Here is a 24,366-nt window from a genome sequence, read left to right as displayed (position 1 = left end):
TTCACTCAATAAATAATATTAATTCATACAAATTGTAATATATAACATATTGGAACCAATTACAGAGTACAAAATACAGTAATCTCAATTATATTGAATGAATTAATGTTGAGGCTGGTGTTGAGCCATCGATAACGCGCACGCGTGATCGGTATCGTCATTTTAAACTGACCGTCGGTGTTGGAGCTCGGTTCAGCAGCCTTTCTGCGCTCTCAACACCAACACCAACACCAATACCGAACACCATACTTGAAATCACTCATTGGCGTTTTTAGCCAGTGACCCTTGTTCGATTCCCAGGGGAGTCATTTTTTCCACATTGAATTTCGCAATTAATTCCGAAAAGGGATGACAGCAACTGGCGTGGGAAAGGATCATGTACCCTAGCTATTGTTCAGGGGAAAACAAATCCAATATCCGTCAAATTATTGACGTTTGCACGTCAAAAACAGGGCATATTTCGATTAGAAGCCTTTCCATCATGATGAAGGGCAGTGCTTACGTAAATAGACAGTAAGGTGCCAATTTAATTGTCTGGTAGTACAAACTAAAAATTCACTAACCAACAGATGGAGCGTTCTCTTCAAACAAAAATGGTTGTGTTAACAATAAATACTGTTTGTGCAACCCTCTCACTCCCTTACTGCACCAGTGGCTGATCTGTGTATTTAAAAGGTCGTTGCAATCAAACAAACAAATATTTTCTACTTTCATATATAGCGTTCTCTTCAAACAAAAATGGTTGTGTTAACAATAAATACTGTTTGTGCAACCCTCTCACTCCCTTACTGCACCAGTGGCTGATCTGTGTATTTAAAAGGTCGTTGCAATCAAACAAACAAATATTTTCTACTTTCATATATAGCCTTTCAGTATTTGCAAAGTGAAATATCATACTGGAGTGAAATTCAACCTCTGTATAATTGAATATTATTCTATTGAGGCAAACAAATCGGAGATCAATGCCGGCTTTACAAATTTATATATACCATATTAAAAAATAAAGTATTTTGATATAGGCCTGAGATATGTCTAAATGCTTCCGAGTAGAGAACACATATCGCAAAACTGATATCGGCTAACTGGTTGATCGATCGTGGGCGTTCCTAGTACATGAAAGTATCAATATATTATCTCTTCGTTATTATTTTATCGGATTTTTCTTAATCATGTATACAAATTATGATACGAGCAAAACATGCATGCCTTCAACGGTAACATTAAGAATTATCGTTACTCATAATTATGTCTGGAGCAAGTCTCAAGCAAATGCATGGGGGAGAGGTCCACCATTAAATATATTGATCTTTTGTTGTATCATTATACAGTGCGTCCCCCAAAAACGAAACCGAGAATTATCGATGTTTTATCATAACTTAATCACAGTTATAATTAATAAATGACACACATTTGTAAAGCTTAGATCCTCTTCTTTCATTTGATGTAACTCATATGATGCATACTTCACGTATGTCGAGTGATTAAAAACAATTTGTAGAGAGGGTACCAAAAAGTCATTTGGCGGGCGGTATCTGAATTTCAAAGAGAAAATCACATATCTAGAAAGTTCATTTTCTACCCTTTCATATGACACCTCAATCAGGAAAAATGAGCCAGGAGTAATCAAAGAAATGCTTGCATTTCCATAATTTGATTTAACGAATTCGTTTTCACTGGCTGTCTGTCGTAGCAACAAACAGAGTTGACAAAAGACTTAACTCCGTTTTGTTGACGACCAGCCATGCATCAATATTATTCTGGGACGCACTGTATAATCATACTTCTCCCATGCATTTGTTTGAGACTTGGACGCAGTAAAAAAAAATGTAGTGCTTCACTAGCAGGGGTGTCGATTTGTATCCGTGGTTGGGGGAAGGGGGATGATAGGTGCCAAAATATTTTCGGCAATGGATCAAAGCAACCAAGAGGTAGAAGCGTGTGGCAGGTTGTACCCCTCCCTTCCAGGATATTAACTTTTTCAAGTCACCTTCAATAAAGATAACATTTCAGAGAATATGGGACCCATGTGGGGCCCACATAGGCTTGCTACCCGGGTTATTATCCTCTCAAGCGCGTAACCAGGATTTTATTTTAGGGGGGGGGGCGGTAGTGAGCGCTGACGTTTCATTAAATTATTAAAGAAAGAAGACGATTCGTTGTACCATTCTCGACTCTTAATCCTTGTTTGAATCAAGTTCCCCTTACTCCGCGCGTAGCGCGGAAGCTCTGACGTTTCATTAAATTATAAAAGAAAGAAGACGATTCGTTGTACTATTCTCGACTCTTAATCCCTGTCTGAATTCAGTTCTCCCCCATCCCTCCCGCGCGAAGCGCGAAAGCTTTGACGTTTCATTAAATTATTAAAGAAAGAAGACGATTCGTTGTACCATTCTCGACTCTAAATCAAAGTCTTAATTCAGTTTTCTCCCCTCCCTCCCGCGCGAAGCGCGGAAGCTCTGACGTTACATTAAATTATTAAAGAAAGAAGACTATTCGTAGTACCATTCTCGACTGTTAATCAATGTCTTAATTCAGTTTTATCCCCCCCCCTCCCGCGCGAAGCGCAGAAGCTTTGACGTTTCATTAAATTATTAAAGAAAGAAGACGATTCGTTGTACCATTCCGACTCTAATCCTTGTTTGAATCAAGTTCCCCTCCTCCGCGCGTAGCGCGGAAGTTGTGACGTTTCATTAAATTATTAAAGAATAATACCGTTCTCGACTCTTTATCAAAGTCTTAATTCAGTTTTACCCCTCCCGCGCGAAGCGCGGTAGCTTTGACGTTTCATTAAATTATTAGAGAAACAAGACGATTCGTTGTACCGTTCTCGACTCTTAATCCACCGCCCCCGCCCCCTGGCTACGCGCCTGTATCCTCTCTGTCTTTTATTATCTCTCTCTCTCCCACTCTCTACTTCTTTTTGGCACATTTGCGCTTCGCGCTTAACATTTAGCTCGTTGCTTTTTAACGCTATGCCTTTGCATCTGGCGCACTGCATTTCTATGATGATGTTGATTGAATGAATTGAATAAATCTATCAACTCCTGATGAAACCGTATGAGCGAGAATTCAATTAATTTTTGTCTCGTATACGGTTGTCTCATTTACTTCGTTTTCTATTTATATATGTATGTATTATGAAAATGAGATAGCAAAATGTGTATATTGATGGTCATCTTGCGAGTAATAACCATTAACTACTCTCATCGGGCTCTCATCATTAATTTTTCTCTTCATTTTTTTTTGTGATGGTGAATTATTGGGGGGGGGGGATGATTGTACAGGCCATCCCCCACACCTGAAATATTGGGGGGATATATCCCCCCCCCCCCCCGGGATCGACACCAATGTCCACTACCCAAACCGCCTCCCCACCCCTACATTTTTATTCGGCTGGCTGGCTGTGTCGCCGCTAAATATTTTTCTTACGAACAAAAAAGAAGAAGATACTGTCTCCCCCCTCCCCCCCCCCCCCCCCTCGGCCGGTCGGAGGAGTCGCCGCTAAATATTTTCTCACCAATTGGGCCCCTCCGTCACCGCCAGCTTGATCCGCCCCTAAGGTGGCCTCTACACCCCCCCCCCCCCCACCTGAAGATATTTATTTCTGCTTCTTGTATTATGATTATGTACAGCTGCATTCAAAGTGAGCATTGATGATACCGATTCATGGAACATATTCTGCTTATGTTTAAAAATTAATATTGCACAGTAGTAAGAGTTGAGTTGAAAAGCAGTACGAACATTAACATTTAACAAATAAATCTTCAGTGTGGGCTTGTCCCCAAGAAAATGAACAGATACGAATAGCCCTTTTCTGCAATGTATACAATGGTTGCAATTTCGTTGGCGAAAAGTGATTTGAAAATTGGCGTCATAGCCAATTTGTGTTGGGCAAAAGGTCAAGCGAAATCTGTATTGTGACATTTTTTCAATTGGTTTGTGTAAACAAATATTATGTTTGGTATCATTCTAAAGAGCATTTCATTGAAGTCATTCTTATCCCCGCACACGTGCAAGCATACACGCATAGTTATTGAATGCATAGTAAATTCATCATTTGATGACATTACCATATTTTACCAAACCTGGCAGACAGGTGTCAAGTTCGATGCACATGTCTGCCAAGTTTCATAGACCTATGTGTAAACTTAGTTATTTCAAAGGAAGATGAAGTTATTTTTGAATTTTCCTGAAGAGCATGATTTTCAACAGTATTTTTCACATAGTCAACTAAAGCCTGTCATAGCAGGCGATATATCTACATAATAACAAAACACACCTGATAATGGCAGTGATGATGTTGATGATGAGTACCTATATGTTGCTGAGGTTCACATGTTCAGTTGATGTCTCTACCAGGATGACCTTTAACCCCTCACATACCCTGACTTGTAATGTAAATGTATAATTTGTAACAAATCTAATCAAAAGAGCTACATGACAATAAAAATAGACTGACAAGTTGAATTACCTCGATTTTGTGAACTTTTTATTTGTTTTTCTTTTTGATGTGGCAAACTTATATACAATACAGCACTAAAATATACAGCAACAAAAAAAGTGATGCAAGTACCTCCTTTTTCCTATCAAAACATAGAGCTATGCATATAGATACATATATTAAGAGTGTAAACATTTCTATTATTATACAATACATTGCTTATAAACATGTGCATTCATAAACAACAATAGATTTTCGAACCTCGAACCATGTGATCCGCAGTCCCGTGAGGTATCCACGACACCTCTACTCTACAATTAAGTGAAAAGATACATTTGATGTCAATGTAGTACGTTGAGAACTTTTCAAGACTTGGTGACAAACGGAAGACCAAATGACCCAATACCTTGGACTAGCCCTTTAGTCCTATGACAGGATGGCAATAACTCCAGGGACCCGTTTCACAAAGCCTTTTTTCAATGACAAATGACAACAATCAGTGACAAATCTGCTGATAACCAATCAGAAGCAAGGATTTCAGTAGCTTATACCAAAAACTGTAATTTGTCACTAATGACAAGTTTTGTGAAACGCCCCCCCCCCCCCCCCCCCCCCCTGATGACTGCCCGCTGAGAAGAGATTCATGAAGGGGTTGTTCTCCTCAGTATAAGATCCACACAGTCATAGCATTGCATGGGACAAGAGAATGTGGGGGTGCTGTTCAGAGTCAATTTGTATAACCCTTGCAAATTCATGTTTTTTCAATAAATAAAAATGAAATGGGGGTTGGTTAAATTAGGGCCTTTGTTGAATAAGGATGTAAGGTTTAATATGTCACTCTCAAGAAACAAATCTGTATAAATATATCTTTCACATACTGCACTAAGTTAAATCATTATAAAACTTGGTAAGGGTATGAATCATTTGCTTGTAAACTGGACACTGTGTATTACTATTCCTTACCAGTTTTGTGTAATACACAGATTAAAGGTATAAAGACCAGTTTTGGAAACACCCTCCTCTCAAAAAAAAGGAATGGAAGCTCTTATAACCAATCATGTGAAAGAATATGTTTAGACTAATACGTGACCATACAAATTTTGCCGAGAAACCACCTACTATTTGATATATTTGGTAAATTATTATATCTATTAAGACCTGATAGATATAACGCATGTGTCGCGCATGCGTGCGTAGTCCCATTTACATCTTTCTGTGTACAGTGCTTGTAACTTTACCAAGACTGGGCCAAATTTCTTATCATTTTAATGATTCCAGAACCTTGCAGTACACACCAATACTTATATGCTAGATGATCAACCTTTTCTGATCGATTCCACAACGTTTTTTTCACAATGCAATCGCATGCCCATGACTGGTCTTTATCTTTAACGTCAATATCCAACATGGATAATATGCATACCAATTTCAATGACATTTCTATGCAATTCAGGGGATGCATAACAAGCATCAAAGTGTCAAAAAAAAAAAAAAAAATTCAAAAAAATTATAAAAAACATGGCGTCCGAATATTCAAGTATTTGCTTGTAAGCCTGGGAGTATACTCGGGTACCTCATTACACTGTTGTGCACAGTCTTAGTTTCGGGACACACTTCTAATATTCCATACAGAAAACAAATGTACATGTATAATGACGAAATTTTTTTGTAACATATTTCTGCTTCTATCATGAATTATTCTGTTTCTCTTGTCACTAACTTTAGGAGGTTGGTAAGCCTCTCACTGAGGTAATATTTAAAGAGTTATTTTAAAGCCCCACTTTCTACTTGTAGCTACTTGCTCCCTCTATATAGAAAACTTCCCCAATCGGTGCCTGTTGGTCCCCCATGATCCTCTATTTCTTATGTTAGTTGAGAGCTGAGTTAATGCGAAAGCCACCTGTCAGTGACCTTGCTGTGTGGTCTAATCCCTTCTGGCCTAGTAGTATTGATGGTCTTTAAGAGTCTAATCTAACTTTGACACATCACATTTGTTTTTATAAACCCCTTGTCATTTACCAGTATTCTTGCATATTTAACTAGTTCACTAGTAATTTCTCACTTACAAACTATAGTCTTGGGATATACAAAATCCACTATTAATCAAATTCTTTGCGAAAGTTTATATAATCATATTAAAGGACAAGTCCACTCCAAAAATAACTTACTTTCAATAAAAGCAGAAAAATCAGACAAAACATTCAAAAAAAGTTTGAGCGAAATCGGATCATTAATAAGAAAGTTATGAATTTTTGAAAAAGTATGTAAAACTATGGAACAATGAGAATCACAGCACAATTTGCCAAGATGGTTATCAGTTTGTGACGTCATGTCCTCACAAATTATCAATAGCTTTATATAGTTAAATCCCATTAATTTCCCTTTTTATCCCCCAAAACTTGATTTCCCCATGCCTTAGCCCAGGTTATATGATTTGTATCATATTGGGTGCATGACATTTCCCAAAAACTTTTATGAATTTTAAAGAATTTATACTTTTTCTGAATATTGTATTTCATAATTATTGATTTTGATATAAATAGTTTATCAAAATTCAATTTTTCATGATTTAACTGGACAAAAATTACTCTTTATTTCTGCATCCACACAAACAAATTACTAACAATCTAACTTGGATGCTGGTGTGAAGAAATAAGATTCTTAGGGTGAAAATAGGAAATTTATATTATCAATATAAAGAAAACAATTAGTGGATAGTGAGGACCATACGTCACAGATTCATGAGTGAGTTGCCAATTTGTGTAGTGATTTTCAATTTATTTCATGTCATTAAAAATGTATAACTTTGTTATTAGTTATCCGATTTTGCTAAAACTTTTTTGACTGGTTTGTCTGATTTTTCTGGTTCTATTGAAAGTAAGTTATTTTTGGAGTGGACTTGGGCTTTAAATAAAGAATTTGAATGAAATAATTTATATGAATCACATACTTAAAAATAGCATTAACCTTTAATTGAAAGTTGGCAAAGTAGAAGCAGAAAAATACATCAGAAAAAAATTCATGAAAAAATAAGAAGAAAGGTTTAGAATTGTAAAAATTGAGATCATTAATTATAGAGGTTTTCTTTTTATAAGTTCCCACTTAACTGATTTTTCTGCTTCTACTCGAGGCAACATTTTATGAAAAGTCTGGTAGACTCAATAAAGCATGAGACCTATTATACTGTGTAGCTGGAAATCGACTTCATGCATACGGTAGTATTTTCACACTTGGTAAAGTCTAAAAACAACATTGACTATGAGAACCTCACTACTGACATGAATGGAATGATGAATGTTTTGATGCGAACAAATCATGGAATGCGCAACTTGGATGGATGTTCAAAAAATAAGATAACATGTGCCCCAACAAGAATATAGCAGCACTCAATCCTTTTGGCAATGATTATGATCTATAACAATCATTGCTTTGTAATAACTTCACTTCATGGACTCTCTTATTATTGCCAAACTCTAGTTTACTAGGAACTATTATATGTTGCAGTAAATTAATTTATATTTCAGAGGACTTGTCGATTGGTATTTATGTAAAAACAACACAAAACAACTTAACAAATTTAATCCTGCATTTACATGTATATTCTCATCAATTAAATTCAAATGCATGTATTCAGAAAGTTATATTCATGTGACGAAGAATTATTGACAACACCATAGATGCAGACATAATATACATTTTGACTAAATTAAACAAACAAATGTACTGAATACATAGAAAATGGCAAGACACTGTAAATCCGAAAATGAAATATATACAAACCTGTAGCAAGATCTTAATGAAAAATAGCACTGTAATACTGTCAATATTTACTGAATACAAAAACCCTTTCCTGTTTCTGATATTTAGTACTCCAAAGATAAAACCTAACAAATGATCACTGCATTGCAAGACAAAAATATGGTTGCATATATATCTGCATATCTCAGAAACAATGCAAATTTGACAACACACCACACTTCTTGGAAATCTTAGGGTAAAAACTGTCGGCCGGGGAAGTTAACTTGAAAGATGAAATGCATAATAACTCTCAACCAATCATAATCATTTAGGTTTACTTTCATAGAATTTCATTTAAAGCCCCATTTACACATTACACAGGAACCTATGAAAAAAAAATGCATACACCTAAAGTATTCACTGTTAAGGCCCCCATTTTAATTTGAAACTTAACATTGCGTCATTAATATTTTCAGAAGCGCATGTATTATTGCGTCACTGCCTGCGTTACGCGTTCACATCGTATTGACACATGCGCTTTGAATGCTGCATGAAACAAAGTTACTCGCAATTTAGAATGGAGCCCGCCCTTGTCGGCCTGTATCTCATTACACCGATCAATATCACTTATGGGCCGTTACAGATTAAGTGATTACTCTTTTTACAAACCCTCTTGCCGATCTTTTACACACAAAATAGTTTCATATTGCCATGTGAGGATTGTTTGAGGCAGTTTTCTGCATGGTGCATGAATGAGCCCCAGTAGCATTCTTTTTATCTTATTTATTTATCTATTCATTTTTTAAGATGCCAAACTGCACAATTGCATCAACAAAAAAGGAACTTTTGATCATGTAAATTTGTCTACAGCTTAGTTCATCAAATATTTGGATGCAATTTGAATTTTCAAAGGTAAATTAGAATAGCAGATTAAATTGTATCCTGTGAAAAGCATTAAAGGCATCGTTTAACAATGTTTAATCTGAGATGCATGGCCCTACGTGTTATCAGTGTATGTGATATGGTGTAATATTGAAGTCCAACAAAAATTTCCAATCATAAATATCTTGATAATCAGATAAGCGATTGGCTTGTTAAAAGTTATGGGGTTCCTGACCATGACCTAAAGGTTAATGATTATCGTTGCAGCATGAGCAAAATCCAGTATTTTGTTTCAGAATGAAAGACAAAAATCCCCAATCTCTTTAACCCTATATAGCCTGGGGGGGGGGGGGGGGGGGGGGGGGGGGGTTAAGACCCCCCCCCCCCCAGCCGCGAAAATGTGCATGCATGTCAAGTAAAGTGTATACAATACTATGGTAATTTCAACTTTTAGTGAAAAATTTACTCATTTGGAAGAGCCAGGTTATTCCTTATGTTATTTATTTTGATAATTTTTTATGTATTTCATTGTTTTCTTAACCTATGTAATTTTTTGTTTTTGTTTTTTTGTTTCATTTCTAACTATAATTCAGCTATTCTGACCCCAAAACAAACACTTAGACTATAAACAAAGACCAATTTTTGTTGGAAAAATTATATTTCCATATGTTTTGTACACAATCACGAAAATGAGCGATTTTCGGGCTGACATGCAATGACAAAAAGTCATGTGACTTTGTAATGGTAGGTCCGATTTTTCGCAAAAATTTGTATCAAAAGATGCGCAAGACTTGAAAGAAAAAAAGTCAACAAATTTCAGAGCAAGATTCTTTTGAGTTAAAAAAAATTATTGTGGAAAATGTAGAGGGGGGGGGGGGGGGGGGATTCTGAAGCCTTCCCCCAGGCCATACAGGGTTAATGGATGTAAACAAGAAATCAATGCACTGTGCAAATGACTACCACAGGTCCTGCAAAAATTGTAACTCTACAGTCAAACCTGCCTAAGCGACCACCTGTTTAGACTACATTTTTATGTTTCCCTTGAGTGGTGTTTATATACAGGTTTCCCAGTATATAACTTCATGAGAATGATTTTCATCATGAATACCATCATGCCGCGTGTACGATGCTAATTTCCTTTGGCAAAGGGATCACCTTTCATCATTAGTTATATTAATTTTGTCATGAAGAATTTTCCACCTATAAATTGTGCATGAGCAACAAACTTTCTAACAGCTGACCCATCTAAAACAGACAATTTTAATAATTTTATAATGCAATCCATTGACCAATATGATAGTGGAGTTCCTCTGATATCATATACTGTCAATGTATAACTTTCTTTAGTTATTGTTGGCATCTCTATCAAGCTTACAACAATCCATTCATGTGTAATTTTAATGTAATTGATGATTTATGTGAAGTATGTCTGTATGTATATATGAATAAATCAAAGCACACCATTAGCAATATTGGATAACAAACAGCATACAAAAATGCACATGCACAGGTAGCTCAAACAATTTGGTTTCATCTGAAGGCTGGTCTATATTAGAGAATGGCACTGAAATCACAGGAATGGTTGGCTTGATCATGTGATCTATCACATGACTTGGACATCAGGTGGGTTATGAATCACCTGACCTCTCTGACTCTCATTTGAATGCTGAAATCTAGTCTGGTGTGATCTAGCCTCTGACCTGGCATGGCGTGGTCACATGATCCATCACAAGATGAAATATCAGGTGGTATATGAATCACCTGACCACTCTGACTCTCATTTGAATGCTGAAATCTAGTCTGGTGTGATCTAGCCTCTGACCTGGCATGGCGTGGTCACATGATCCATCACAAGATGAAATATCAGGTGGTATATGAATCACCTGACCTCTCTGACTCTGATCTGGTTATTAGAGTCCAGCTCTAGCCTTGTCTGTGCAGCTGGTTTCTGACCGGGCAAGGTGCTGGTCCCTGAGTTGGTATGGTTTGCTGACCGCCGACTCTCGCTCCCTGATCTAAACATTGCCAGTATTAAGGAAAACAAATGATAAATACTGCAGCACGATTTATCAGAGTGATCTATCTTCTCAACACAATACAGAAGGTGGAGATTTGTTCATGAACGAATATGAAGGATCTGTTTGTTGTATACAAAAACAAGAGTAATTCCGGGGTCTCTTTTGAATACCTTTTCATTTAGAGTTGTATGAAGAATACATTATGGATTGATTACTAGATGGACCTTCAACTGCACGCAGGTTAAAAATGATGCCTCCGCCAAAGAGGGATTTTACAAACCAAAACAGAAGCAATTTTATAAAAATTCAAGTTTGACAGGTTTTCAGAATATCGTCAGTACAAACTATTTTTCATATTCATGAATGACCCTTTCATTTGGCTCTGCAAGATACATACGGTACATTTCCTGAGTTTGATAGTCATCTGACCATAGGTTCTAATGATAATGTGATCACAAGCTATTTTTGCATACCAGGGGTGATAGTGGGCATTATATTCCACACACTAAGAATCTTGCTCTACAATTGGTCAAAAGTAAATCATGTGAGGAAAGATAGTTCGCTCATCATTGCTGGGAGAAGCAAAAAGTTTGTTACACTGTGTAGATAGGCTACTATCTACACAGTGCAACGCACTTTAATTGTTTACACTGCGTATTGCTCTCCTCTTTAAGCGCTTTAAGTGTCATTACGCAAACTTTGGTCACGCGCGAACTATATGGTCACACCGCCATATTGCATACACTGTACGTATCGTACATCGTTTGCTAGCTGTTAATTGATGACTTGTTGCTCTAAAATAATGGAAGAAGTGAAACGTTTTGGATTCAGGCGAGGGGAAACTATCACTTCCTCGGCGATCTGAATGTATACGCTATCTTTCCGAAGCGAATAGCTACATCCAGATAGCCTCGGAAGTGATAGTTTGTCCCATCACTTTCACCAACGGTAGTTATTTGCTTACTACAAAAAAAAATGGGTGTTTTTTTTCCACCCCCCTCCCCCCTTGAAAAAAAAAAAAAAGGGATTCGGTGGGGAAAACTAGATGGAACTTCGACTGTGCATAGTCGAAAGTGATTCCTCCGTCATAGAGCAATTTTACAAACCAAAACGGAAGAAATTTGTCAAATTCAAGTTTGGTTGTAATCCATTAACAGGTTCTCAGAATATCATGATTACAAGCTTTTTCTCATACCAGTATACATGTATGACCCTTTGATCTGTGACCTCATGACCCCAAGTGCAAGATACATACATGTCTTGAGTGTGATGGTAATCCATTCATCGATTCTAATGATAATGCAATCACAAGCTATTTTTGCATACATAATGAGCCCCATGACCTTTGACCTTGACCTCATGACCCCAAAATCTAATCAGTTCATTGTCTCAGCAAGATACATACATAATAATAATAATAATAATAGCTAGTTCTTATTTAGCGCTTTTACATGTCCTGAGTTTCATGGTAATCTGTCCATCTGTTCTAATGATAATGTGATCACAAGCTATTTTTGCATACATAATGAGCCCTGTGACCTTTGACCTTGTGACCCCAAAATCTAATCAATTCATTGGCTCTGCAAGTTACATACATGACCAAATTTTGGTAGGAATCCATCAGTCGGTTCTTGAGATAACGTGATCACGAGAATGCCTCCGGCTACTTCGTAACGGAGGCATAAAAATGGCATCTTACAACATTCCGCCCCTTTGAGTAAAGAATCTTGGGGAAAAAATAGGGAAAATAGGGTAAATAGAGAAAAATATGCAAATAAGGGAAAAATTGGAACAATAGGTGTAAAATCGGGAAGAAAAAAGAAAATATGGAGAAGAAAAAATATCTGGAAAAAATAATAATCAGGAAACTGATTTAAATCGGGGTAAATAACAGGCCTGGCATACATAATGAGCCCTGTGACCTTTGACCCCAAAATCTTATCAGTTCATCGGCTCTGCAAACTAAATACATGACATAAGTTTTGCAGGAATCCATCGATCAATAACGCGATCACAAGCTATTTTTGAATACATGAGCCCTGTGACCTTTGACCAAATGAACCAAAATTCTAATCAGTCATTACCTCTGCAAGATACATTCAATTTGAAATCCCTACTTTATTCCTCTCTCTATGTGCTGAATCTATTGATTTTGGCGATCATGTTGTTCCACAACTCTCTGTTTAATTCACAGTTAGCTCTAAACTCTGATCTTTCACTCCTCTCTCCTCGAGCCATCTCTGCAGACTATCCAACCATTTTACTCTTGATCTTCCTCTACTATAATAATACTACTACTACTACTACTACTACTACTACTACTACTACTACTACTTCTAATAATAATAATGATAATAGAATAATAATAATAATAATAATGATAATAATAATAATAATAATAATAATGATAAAATGATTATAATAATAATAATAATAATGATAATGATAATAATAATAATAATAACAATAGTCTGTTCTTGTAAAGGGCTCATGTCTGTCAGATTTTACACTCCTGACGCTCCACAATTATTACGCTGGCTTATTAAAGATGAAGTTGAGTTCCGGTCATGCGATTGCATTGTGAAAGAAAGGGTGTGGAACCGACCAGAAAAGGTTGATCATCTAGCATATTAGAATTTGTGTGTATTGCAAGGTTCGGGAATCATCAAAATGATAAGAAATGTGGCCAAGTCTTGGTAAAGTTACAAACACTTGCACAGAAAGATGTATATGGGACTACACGAACACGTGGCGTAAAAAGCCGGCCCCCCGATTTTTACGATGTTACATGCATATTTAGAATATGAAGGCATTTGAAGAGCCATGCTTTTCAGGGAACATGTCTTAACTGATTTTCTTCCACACTTGCATAATAAGAATGGTAACGCTCACAAATTATTTTTCACCTCTTCCCAGAACTCAACCTTCTCTTTAAGCATGGCTGCCATAGTGGCGCTCTAACATTTCAAGAAACTAATTCCTGCCAGGTACCCATTTACCTCACCTGGATGGAGTATTGCAAACGTAGATTAATGTCTTGCTGAAGGACATTAGTGACGTGACAGGACTCGAACCGCGAACCATGTGATCCACAGTCTGATGAGGTGTCTACCAGACCACGACACCTCCAATGTTGGACTTCCATTAAAAACCATGGCTATGAAATTAATTTGATTACAAAAGGATACAAGGTTGGGTCTAGGTCAGCTAGGTTCAATGCCCCACTCATCCGATGTTTTTTCAACCATTCATTGAGTTCTACCATTCTGTTGTGGGTTTCAGAACTTTGGTTTGTCGATGTGGGAACTGGTCTGGAGGTGATTGGTCCTTGCGTCCTGAAACTTTTCAGTTGGTCCCTGAATAATAAACATACGGTACTCATTACTGTCAAACACAAAACTTTCAAGGTCATGAAATGTTCAAGAGCTGTTCAGATTTGATTCTAGGAAACTACCCCTAAAGCGATCCCAAGAGGAAAATCGCCAGCAGAGTTAAAGGTAATACAAAGTTTTGGTATTAGGTCATGAATTTGGTTCAATTGAACATATTGGAAGCATAATGCGATCCTACAATCTTCAGTGGTCGTTGTAGCGGTTGAAATCGAATATAAAGTTGTGAAATTGTAAATAATGAACTCTTTATGTTGTATAGCTCCCTCTCAAGGTCAAGATATTAATTAAGTTATAAACAATGTTTCTTGACTAAAATCGACAGATTAGCCATTCCCGTTTGGAAATTAAATATCACAGCTACATATTCTGAGATTTTCATGGTCGCAGCTACCATTGTACGGCCGTAGGCGCTATTTGAAATTAATCAAAATTTACCGGGAGCACCGGTAATTTTTTTAATTCAATTTTTCTCGAAAGCAGTACTTTAGGGGCTAAATTTTCTAGTGCTTTTAACACATCCACAGGGGCATCCAAATATATCAAAATTGTAAAGAATCACTGCCACTCAATTTTCAAAATTTCCCAAAACTTTGTATTAACTTTAAAGTACCCCTTAGGTACAGGCAGTTGCCTGAGGGTAATCTGGGATAATTTTTCCTTTTGTACACAACAAATGTGGTAAATAAAACCTTGCCAGTTGCAAAATTCAAATTTGAAAAAGAAAAATGACTTAAATTTTTCTAATAATGAATATTTTGCCACCATTCTTTTAGGAAAGTTTTCAATGATGATGTTTTACAACATTTTAGCACTTTAAGAAGTTTTGGAAATTTTCACCATGCAAATCCCTGCAATGTACTTTATTAAAAAGGTATGCTTTTTAGGAGCCTGGGTCCTTACATGTACAAAAACTTTGGCCAACTTTTTAATTTTCTTTGTATGTATTAAATGCTAGATAAATAATATACAGAAGATCCTTGAAATCCTACTACCGTTAACAATTCAGTGAGTTGTAAAAACGCTGTAAAAAATGAAATTTACAAAAAAATGCAACTAAACCAAAAATGAAATGTACTTCTGGTGTCTGTGGTTTTCATTACACAAGAATAAATAGATTAGAATACCTAGCTGAGACGTAGCCTCCAAAGCTTGGTTTTTCATTGCCTGTCACAGGAAATCCGGGAGCACCTGTTCTTCTCTCATCTAATGAATATGAAATAATAATAGTAATAATAATCTGGATTTATATGATGCTTTATACGAAATAACTTCTCTAAACGCATTAATATACATTATTACCTCAGTTATCGGTTTCATTCACCCACAATGTGCTCTCCATTCCCTGGGGAGTATTCCTATCATATGGTCACCGTGAGGGTATATGGCAATTACTAACACAAAGGCTTTCTTCATTCTACCGGGTCCCCATTTCTCTCCTGGGTATAGCGTGGCAAATGTAGGTTGCCTTGCCAAAAGACACTAGTGCCATATCAGGGATTGAACCCACAACCCACAACCACTCATGGCCACGACACCTCAACATATTACATTTAAAGGCATACTGGGAACACCTGGGAAACACACAGTGTCTCAAAATGAAGTAGAAGAAAACAGTTTACAAACTTTTAAGACATCAAAAGACCATTCAAAAACATGTAATCAAATGATTGGAGGCTATATGGTCTATATGTGCAACTGCATGGGGTAAATTCAAAGGGAATGTATCTCACATTTCTCAAGATAATGAAGTCCATCACAGATACAAAGGTATATCAGGCTGTCATTGACAAAACATGAATTCAATTGAGCGCCTTATCATGCCGGGTAGCTCGGCTAAAGCTGGGATAATAATATGATTGCACGTCCTCAGTCCTCAGGGAGAACAGTATTAATACTGCGTAAAAAAGACATATTATTGTTGTTGTTGTTGATGTTATTTAATCGTGATTATTATCATTATTATTATTTATACAACACCTATGTGGATCCTTGTCATTTGATTGGAGGATTGTTGGTCACATGATATTCAATAGATGTTCTATTGCACGGGCGTGCATTTTGGGTTATATGCGCCATGCATTTTTGGTTATATGCAGACTGCGTACCTCTCTGCCGTGCGCGTATCCCTGCGTGTATCTGACGCGAAGGCAATCTGAATGTAATCAAGAAGGCTTGACTCCAACTTTAATTTATCTTTAATATAAGGAGTAAGCATAATTTGTTGATTAACGTTCTATTAGGTCTTCTTCGATGTTGTATAAAACAAATAATGAATGTTTTTCATTCATTTAATAGTGCGAATATTTTCATTCGTTGAAGGATTAACGTTAATTCTATTCAACTCGGCTGACGCCTCGTTGAATAGAATGTTAATCTTTCAACTCATGAAAATATTCGCACTATTGAACTCATAACCATTCATTATTTGTATACTATTTATCTGTGTCTTACCTCCAAAATAGTTCCTCCACTTTCTGCCCATGGCTTGTTCGGCAGACTCCGCCCCATATCGTGGATTGACTGGATCAAACACACCCCCTCCTGCTGTATACGGCCTCTCAGCACCACCCCCTCCAAGGCCACGCCTACCAGCTGATGAATATTCATAGCCCTGTGCAGGACCATGGTACGGGCTTGGCTGGCCATAGTGGGCGGGTCTAGAGCCAGTGGAAGGCACTGAATATGAGGTACGAGGTAATGCTGACTGTGGGGCTGGTGCATATAATGTATGAGGGTTTGCATATTCATGAGGAGGGTGGGAGTAGGGTACATGGGTACCGTTCTGAAGGGGGATTCCCCGAGGAGGGGAGAGTGGGTAAGAACTTTGTGTGGGACCAGCTGTATTGAAGGAAAAAAAATATAACGGGTTACATCATATCTTAACCTAACCATGTCAGTAAGTTCACACAAATGTATCACAACTCAGAATATGGATCTAAATCACATTATTCATGAAGACTAGTGACCTTGCTCTTTTTGTGATTTGCAGGTAGTCCAGTATCTATCTTCCTCTTTGCAATTTGTCTCCTTCTGTATATCACTTCTATTCAATAAATGATACAAAGCAACAACAAATAAAATCTTTTTTTTCTTCAAATTTCCAAGCAATCCCTGTAAAACATTCTTTTTCTCCACCAAGCCTAAAGCTTTACTCACTGATGCAATACTGTTAAATTAAAACTTTGGCCATGGCCAATACTCGCTCTCCTCCGTACAAGTAATGACTGCGATATGAATTCAAGGGATTAGGTCCTCAATAAGCAGCTCTTGAAAGGTACTCGAATATCAACATTTGTGGGAGTTTTACAAAATCAAACAGGCTTCATTAAATTTGGACGTGCATTTGCGGTTATCAGTGACCGCGCGCTAGATCTATACATACGTACATGTACCGGTGCAAGGAAATTTACTTCACGGTGTAAAATATTGGACTGACATCCAACGCATTAAACCGAAACATTTCAAGGCATTTTGACATCCGCAAATCTGGGCTCTGTTTCATAAAACTTGTTATAAATAACAAGTCATTAAATGTTATAAGCTACTGAAATCATGCCATCTGATTGGATGAGAGCAAATTTATCATAGACATTTTGCATTTGTTATTGATAACAAGTCCCTCAAAAAATTTGCAAATAATTCATACACCCAATTAATTTTTGTCTCGCCTGCGTAGCAAAAAACGAGACATAGGCGCCTTTTTTTCCGGTGACGGCGGCGGCGTCAACATCAAAAACCGAAGGTTAAGTTTTTTAATTTTTGATATAATTTTTAAAGTATAAGTTCTTAGTCAATGAAACTTTGACTATAGGGTAATCAAGTATCCCCAATCATGTGGGGAGAATTTCAGATCACAAAGTCAAGGTCAAAGGTCATTTCAGGTCAACAGACTTGGACTATGTTGTAGCATCATCATCATCGAAAACTTACCTAAGGTTAAGTTTTTGAATTTTTGATATAATTTTGAATGTATACGTTCTTAGTCAATGAAACTTGGACTATAGGGTTATCAAGTCTCCCTAATCATGTGAGTAGAATTTCAGGTCACTAAGTTAAGGTCAAAGGTCATTTAAGTTTAACAAACTTAGACTTTGTTGTGGCATCAACATCAAGATTTTCAAAATGCTCCTTCGTTATTTTTCAACCGATTTTGATTCTGATCGTTTCATATGATAGGGCTAGGAGGGGGATCTAAAATTTCTACACAGAATCATGAAATTCATTATCTATGCTAATTTTTGCAAATTTATTTGAAATCACAAAAAAGGCTTCTTCTCCTTCATTTCTTGATCGATTTTGATTTGCGGGTTTGCTTTATATCGTAGAGCTAACTTTGGTACACTAAACTTCTACACAGAATTTTGAACAATTATGGTAATTTATGCAAATTTATTCCAAAAATAACAAAAAATTGCTTCTTTTCCCTCATTTCTTGAACGATTTTGATTTGGTTTGCCTTATCTGGTAGAGCTAAATTTGGAACACTAAACTTCTACACAGAATTGTGAGATTTTGCTCCATTGATTATTTATGGTACTTTATGCAAATGAAATGAAATTCTGTCCCTTCCAGGGCATCAAATTTTTATTTTTTGACCAATTCAAAAGTGTACCACATAAAATTTACGATATTTGTTGTTGCGAGATGCGGATGAGCGCTACGTCATTGACGTTCTGGTTTATCATATTGGATTGCGTTATGCAGGCGAGACCGCCGAGAGCGTTTCCCTCGTTTTTTTTTTAATGTTTAAGAAGAAATTTAAACAGTAGTTACCTGGTGCATCTGAGAGTTGCTCACGCTGATTGAGCACAGTCATAACATTCTGTAACTGAGTGTTTAGATTGTTGAGAGATAAGAAGATTTTAGATGATTCATCTTGCTTCATCCCTTTCACTTTCTTCTTAGACTTGTGACCTCCGGTATCTGATTGACAAAGATTTATACACAATAAACAGTTTTTTTCAAGAAGCACTTTATAACATCCATTGGAACAAAATGCTGGAATACTGTCCCAAATGATTTGAAGTTGTGTCAAACAACTTTAAATTTAAAATAGAAATAGAAATCTTATCTGCTTTGCAATGGCACTTAAAAACCCAGGTCATGCATGTAAACTTTCTTTCTATTGTTATGTATCTTTCTCTCTCTCTCCTCCATGATTTACCTTATATCATTTGACAGTGGGATTGCCCAAGATAAGCCTTTATTTGGCTTTTGGCGATCCCCCTGGCACAGGCAAATATCCAAGTGTACAGTAAGTTCTTACCTTCTCCTGTTCGTATGTTTTTTTTATTGTTCAATTGTTTAATTATTAAAAATATATATTGTTTATCCTCTGTAATTTGTATATCATGTATTTTTATGAGTTATATTGCATTTACATGTCGTTATCTTTGAATGTGGAAATTAATTAATGAAATGAAATATGTATATATGCAGGTCCTAGGTTCAAGCCCCAATGCAGCACGAATGAAAATGTCTATTTACGAGACATTCATTTAAATTTGCCACTCTTTACCCAGGTGTTGCATTGGTATTGGTAACTGGTAGGAATGAATTCCTTGAATGCAGTAAGCTAGAGTTGGGCTAATATTGGGTGCACCTACATGTCGCACCTGTTATGGTCAGTATGAGCGTTATTATCCACCATCCGTATCAAATCAGACTTACTGTTGTTTCTATGAAAACAGTGTTTCCCCTACTGTACAACTTTACTCATGAATAGACATTTCCCTTATCATTTTACAGACTAGTCAGCTGTTTGTCTAATCGACACAAATCAGTTTACAATTAATGCACAATATGTACATATTCAAACAGCTACATGTAAGTGAGATATTGTAACAACCCAAACAAAATTGGTTAGCATAATGTCTGTCAATGGAAGAATGGAAAATCTACCTGGTTTATAAGACTCATCACCACTGATGCTAGTATTGGTCCTAGCACTGCTCCCTGAGGAATCACTCAGAAGAAACATGGTGTCTTGGTTTGCCTCCGAATGCTGACCTAGGTCTCTACCCCGGTACATATCCTGAGAATGATAATTTTATACACAATGACCTTTGAATCAAATTCACACTTTTTAACACTTCAGTTGTCTTCTTTGCCTCTCTGCAAGGTCGCTTGTTTTCCAAACGTAAAGTTTTGCACAAAACAATAGGTATCAATTGGTAGAAGGATTAACCTTGCACTGGAAATGGCTTACATAAGCTTTGGCAAGACATTTATCTACATTAGCCACACTCAACCCAGGTCTACTATGTGTGTACCTCGTATGAATTACATCTTTAAAGGGAAAGTCCACCCCCAAAATAAGTTGTTTCGATAGAGGCAGAATAATAAGAAAATCAGGTGAATGAAAGTTTGAGCAAATTCTGAATGAAAATAAGAAAGTTATGAATTATTGAAGTTGTGATCAATCAAATACAAATTGGCAACTCTGTGACTTATCATACGAGCTCTCCTTCATTTGCTTTGTGCATAATATTCCATAAAATCATGTTTTCTTTGTTATTGATGACGGAATATATATTTGTTCCTTGCAGGGGGAGTACAGAAACATATTTGCAATTATGATATTTAGGGTGCATGTATGGTTGAAATTTTTCTTGAGGGAAAATGAAAATTTTAGATTTTTTTAGTACTGAGCAAATGGAAGTTGAGCTCGCATGATACGTCATAGAGTTGCCAATTTGTGTTTGATTGATCACAACTTCAAAAATCCTAACTTCCTTATTTTTAATCGGAATTTGCTCAAACTTTTACTGACTTGTTTCTCTCATTTTTCTACTCCTATTAAAACTAACTTAATTTCAGGGTGGACTTCCCCTTTAAGAAACTTGAAGCTAGATGTATGATATCATAATGTGACAATCATACACAGCATATTATCATCATGAACATTGAAAGATATGGATTTACACGCAGACATAGGAAAGTATGATGTATAGGAAGGACCTACCTTATCATTCAGAGACTCTTCTAGTTTCTTCAGCTTATGTTCCTTCTCTCTCACAAGACGACTTCCTGTTGTATAATTCACCAGGGCTTTGTCAATCTCCAGTGCTTCCTGTTTAGGGAAAAATGAGGAACAGACGATTAATCAAAATTATTATGAGATTTTCTTTTTGGCTTAATTGTATGAATCATAAATTTGACTGATAACATCTTCCAGCGTGATGGGTATTTGGCTTTGGACGATAGATGCAAACAGCCTCCACTCAAGTGCTGATAAATTGTATATTGAATGGAGGCGCAGTAGCTTAGTTGGTAGAGCAGTGGTCTCGTAATCCGGTGACTCCGGTTCAAAACCAAGTTGATGCGCTAGTGCCCTTTAGTAAGGCATTAATCCTTATTACCAGGTCCCTCGGAGAGGACATAGAGAAGTCAGTCCCCTGGTTGCTTACTTACAAGCATTTATGCTTACCTAGCAGTCAGGTGAAATAGCCACAACTAAATTACCAGGCATCGTTTGTCTATTAGCCTTTTCTCTTACACTCGCCCAGCCTCAAATCTTCACAGATCAAAGTTGCTCCCGTTCTATTAGCCTTTTCTCTTACACTCGCCCAGCCTCAAATCTTCACAGATCAATGTTGTTCCCGTTCTATTAGCCTTTTCTCTTACACTCGCCCAGCCTCAAATCTTCACAGATCAATGTTGCTCCTGTTCTATTAGCCTTTTCTCTTACACTCGCCCAGCCTCAAATCTTCACAGATCAATGTTGCTCCCGTTCTATTAGCCTTTTCTCTTACACTCGCCCAGCCTCAAATCTTCACAGATCAATGTTGCTCCCGTTCTATTAGCCTTTTCTCTTACACTCGCCCAGCCTCAAATCTTCACAGATCAATGTTGCTCCTGTTCTATCAACCTTTTCTCTAACACTCGCCCAGCCTCAAATCTTCACAGATCAATGTTGCTCCTGTTCTATTAGCCTTTTCTCTTACACTCGCCCAGCCTCAAATCTTCACAGATCAAAGTTGCTCCCGTTCTATTAGCCTTTTCTCTTACACTCGCCCAGCCTCAAATCTTCACAGATCAAAGTTGCTCCTGTTCTATTAGCCTTTTCTCTTACACTCGCCCAGCCTCAAATCTTCACAGATCAATGTTGCTCCTGTTCTATTAGCCTTTTCTCTTACACTCGCCCAGCCTCAAATCTTCACAGATCAAAGTTGCTCCCGTTCTATTAGCCTTTTCTCTTACACTCGCCCAGCCTCAAATCTTCACAGATCAATGTTGCTCCCGTTCTATTAACCTTTTCTCTTACACTCGCCCAGCCTCAAATCTTCACAGATCAATGTTGCTCCCGTTCTATTAGCCTTTTCTCTTACACTCGCCCAGCCTCAAATCTTCACAGATCAATGTTGCTCCCGTTCTATTAGCCTTTTCTCTTACACTCGCCCAGCCTCAAATCTTCACAGATCAATGTTGCTCCTGTTCTATCAGCCTTTTCTCTAACACTCGCCCAGCCTCAAATCTTCACAGATCAATGTTGCTCCTGTTCTATCAACCTTTTCTCTAACACTCGCCCAGCCTCAAATCTTCACAGATCAATGTTGCTCCCGTTCTATCAGCCTTTTCTCTAACACTCGCCCAGCCTCAAATCTTCACAGATCAATGTTGCTACCGTTCTATTAGCCTTTTCTCTAACACTCGCCCAGCCTCAAATCTTCACAGATCAATGTTGCTCCCGTTCTATTAACCTTTTCTCTAACACTCGCCCAGCCTCAAATCTTCACAGATCAATGTTGCTCCTGTTCTATTAGCCTTTTCTCTTACACTCGCCCAGCCTCAAATCTTCACAGATCAATGTTGCTCCCGTACTATTAGCCTTTTCTCTAACACTCGCCCAGCCTCAAATCTTCACAGATCAATGTTGCTCCCGTTCTATTAGCCTTTTCTCTAACACTCGCCCAGCCTCAAATCTTCACAGATCAATGTTGCTCCTGTTCTATTAGCCTTTTCTCTTACACTCGCCCAGCCTCAAATCTTCACAGATCAATGTTGATCCCATTCTATCAGCCTTTTCTCTAACACTCGCCCAGCCTCAAATCTTCACAGATCAATGTTGATCCCGTTCTATCAGCCTTTTCTCTTACACTCGCCCAGCCTCAAATCTTCACAGATCAATGTTGATCCCGTTCTATCAGCCTTTTCTCTTACACTCGCCCAGCCTCAAATCTTCACAGATCAATGTTGATCCCATTCTATTAGCCTTTTCTCTAACACTCGCCCAGCCTCAAATCTTCACAGATCAATGTTGATCCCGTTCTATTAGCCTTTTCTCTTACACTCGCCCAGCCTCAAATCTTCACAGATCAATGTTGCTCCCGTACTATTAGCCTTTTCTCTTACACGCGCCCAGCCTCAAATCTTCACAGATCAATGTTGCTCCCGTTCTAGGATCAGTGTTTGTCTCTCCTCCTTCTTATCTCTCCTTTCAATCAATAATCCTTCCATCCATTCAATAATCTATCACTCAATATCTATCTATCAATCCATTTTATCCTCTAAATCTTACTCTCTCAAATCCTGCTTCACATCATTATAGATCGGTAATGCTCCCTAACCCGGAAGCTCTGTTTTCTTTGTATCCCTTCCTCAGATCCCTCCTCCATTTTCTTTTCTTTCTTCTTTCTATCCATCCCTCCATTGCTCCCTCCATCCATTCCTTCCTTCATTCTTACCCTCTCTAATCCAAGCCTCACATCCTCATAGATCATTGTCGATCCCTTCCCAGGATCTCCATTCTCCTCGTATCCATGTCTCAGGTCCCTCCTCCATCCTCTATTCTATTGATCCCTCCATCCATTCCTTCCTTCATTCTTACCCTCTGTAATCCAAGCCTCACATCCTCATAGATCATTGTCGATCCCTTCCCAGGATCTCCATTCTC

General features: G+C 37.4%; 1 protein-coding gene across 3 annotated transcripts in view; it reads right to left on the bottom strand.

Annotated features, from left to right (window-relative positions):
• Positions 1 to 9,678: 9,678 nt before the first annotated feature.
• The window catches only part of LOC579592 (centrosomal protein of 164 kDa), a 50,160-nt gene continuing 35,472 nt past the window's right edge, over positions 9,679 to 24,366 (bottom strand). Inside the window, exons 24-31 of one of the 3 annotated variants that reach the window (XM_030977664.1) lie at positions 21,436 to 21,543; positions 20,373 to 20,505; positions 19,245 to 19,394; positions 16,923 to 17,309; positions 15,596 to 15,674; positions 14,268 to 14,435; positions 10,945 to 11,076; positions 9,679 to 10,822 (exon numbers count right to left, since the gene is read on the bottom strand). In XM_030977664.1, coding sequence (XP_030833524.1) covers positions 10,819 to 10,822; positions 10,945 to 11,076; positions 14,268 to 14,435; positions 15,596 to 15,674; positions 16,923 to 17,309; positions 19,245 to 19,394; positions 20,373 to 20,505; positions 21,436 to 21,543 — 1,161 coding nt within the window. In that variant the 3' untranslated portion in view covers positions 9,679 to 10,818. Of the gene's footprint in view, positions 11,077 to 14,267; positions 14,436 to 15,595; positions 15,675 to 16,922; positions 17,310 to 19,244; positions 19,395 to 20,372; positions 20,506 to 21,435; positions 21,544 to 24,157; positions 24,357 to 24,366 lie in introns of those variants that run through there. The other 2 variants (XM_030977663.1, XM_030977665.1) reach the window with 2 other exon arrangements.

The sequence above is a fragment of the Strongylocentrotus purpuratus genome, unplaced genomic scaffold (genome assembly GCF_000002235.5).
Source record: "Strongylocentrotus purpuratus isolate Spur 01 unplaced genomic scaffold, Spur_5.0 spur5_scaffold_1, whole genome shotgun sequence".
NCBI classification, from domain to species: Eukaryota; Metazoa; Echinodermata; class Echinoidea; order Camarodonta; family Strongylocentrotidae; genus Strongylocentrotus; species Strongylocentrotus purpuratus.
This window is presented reverse-complemented; position numbering and strand designations above follow the sequence as displayed.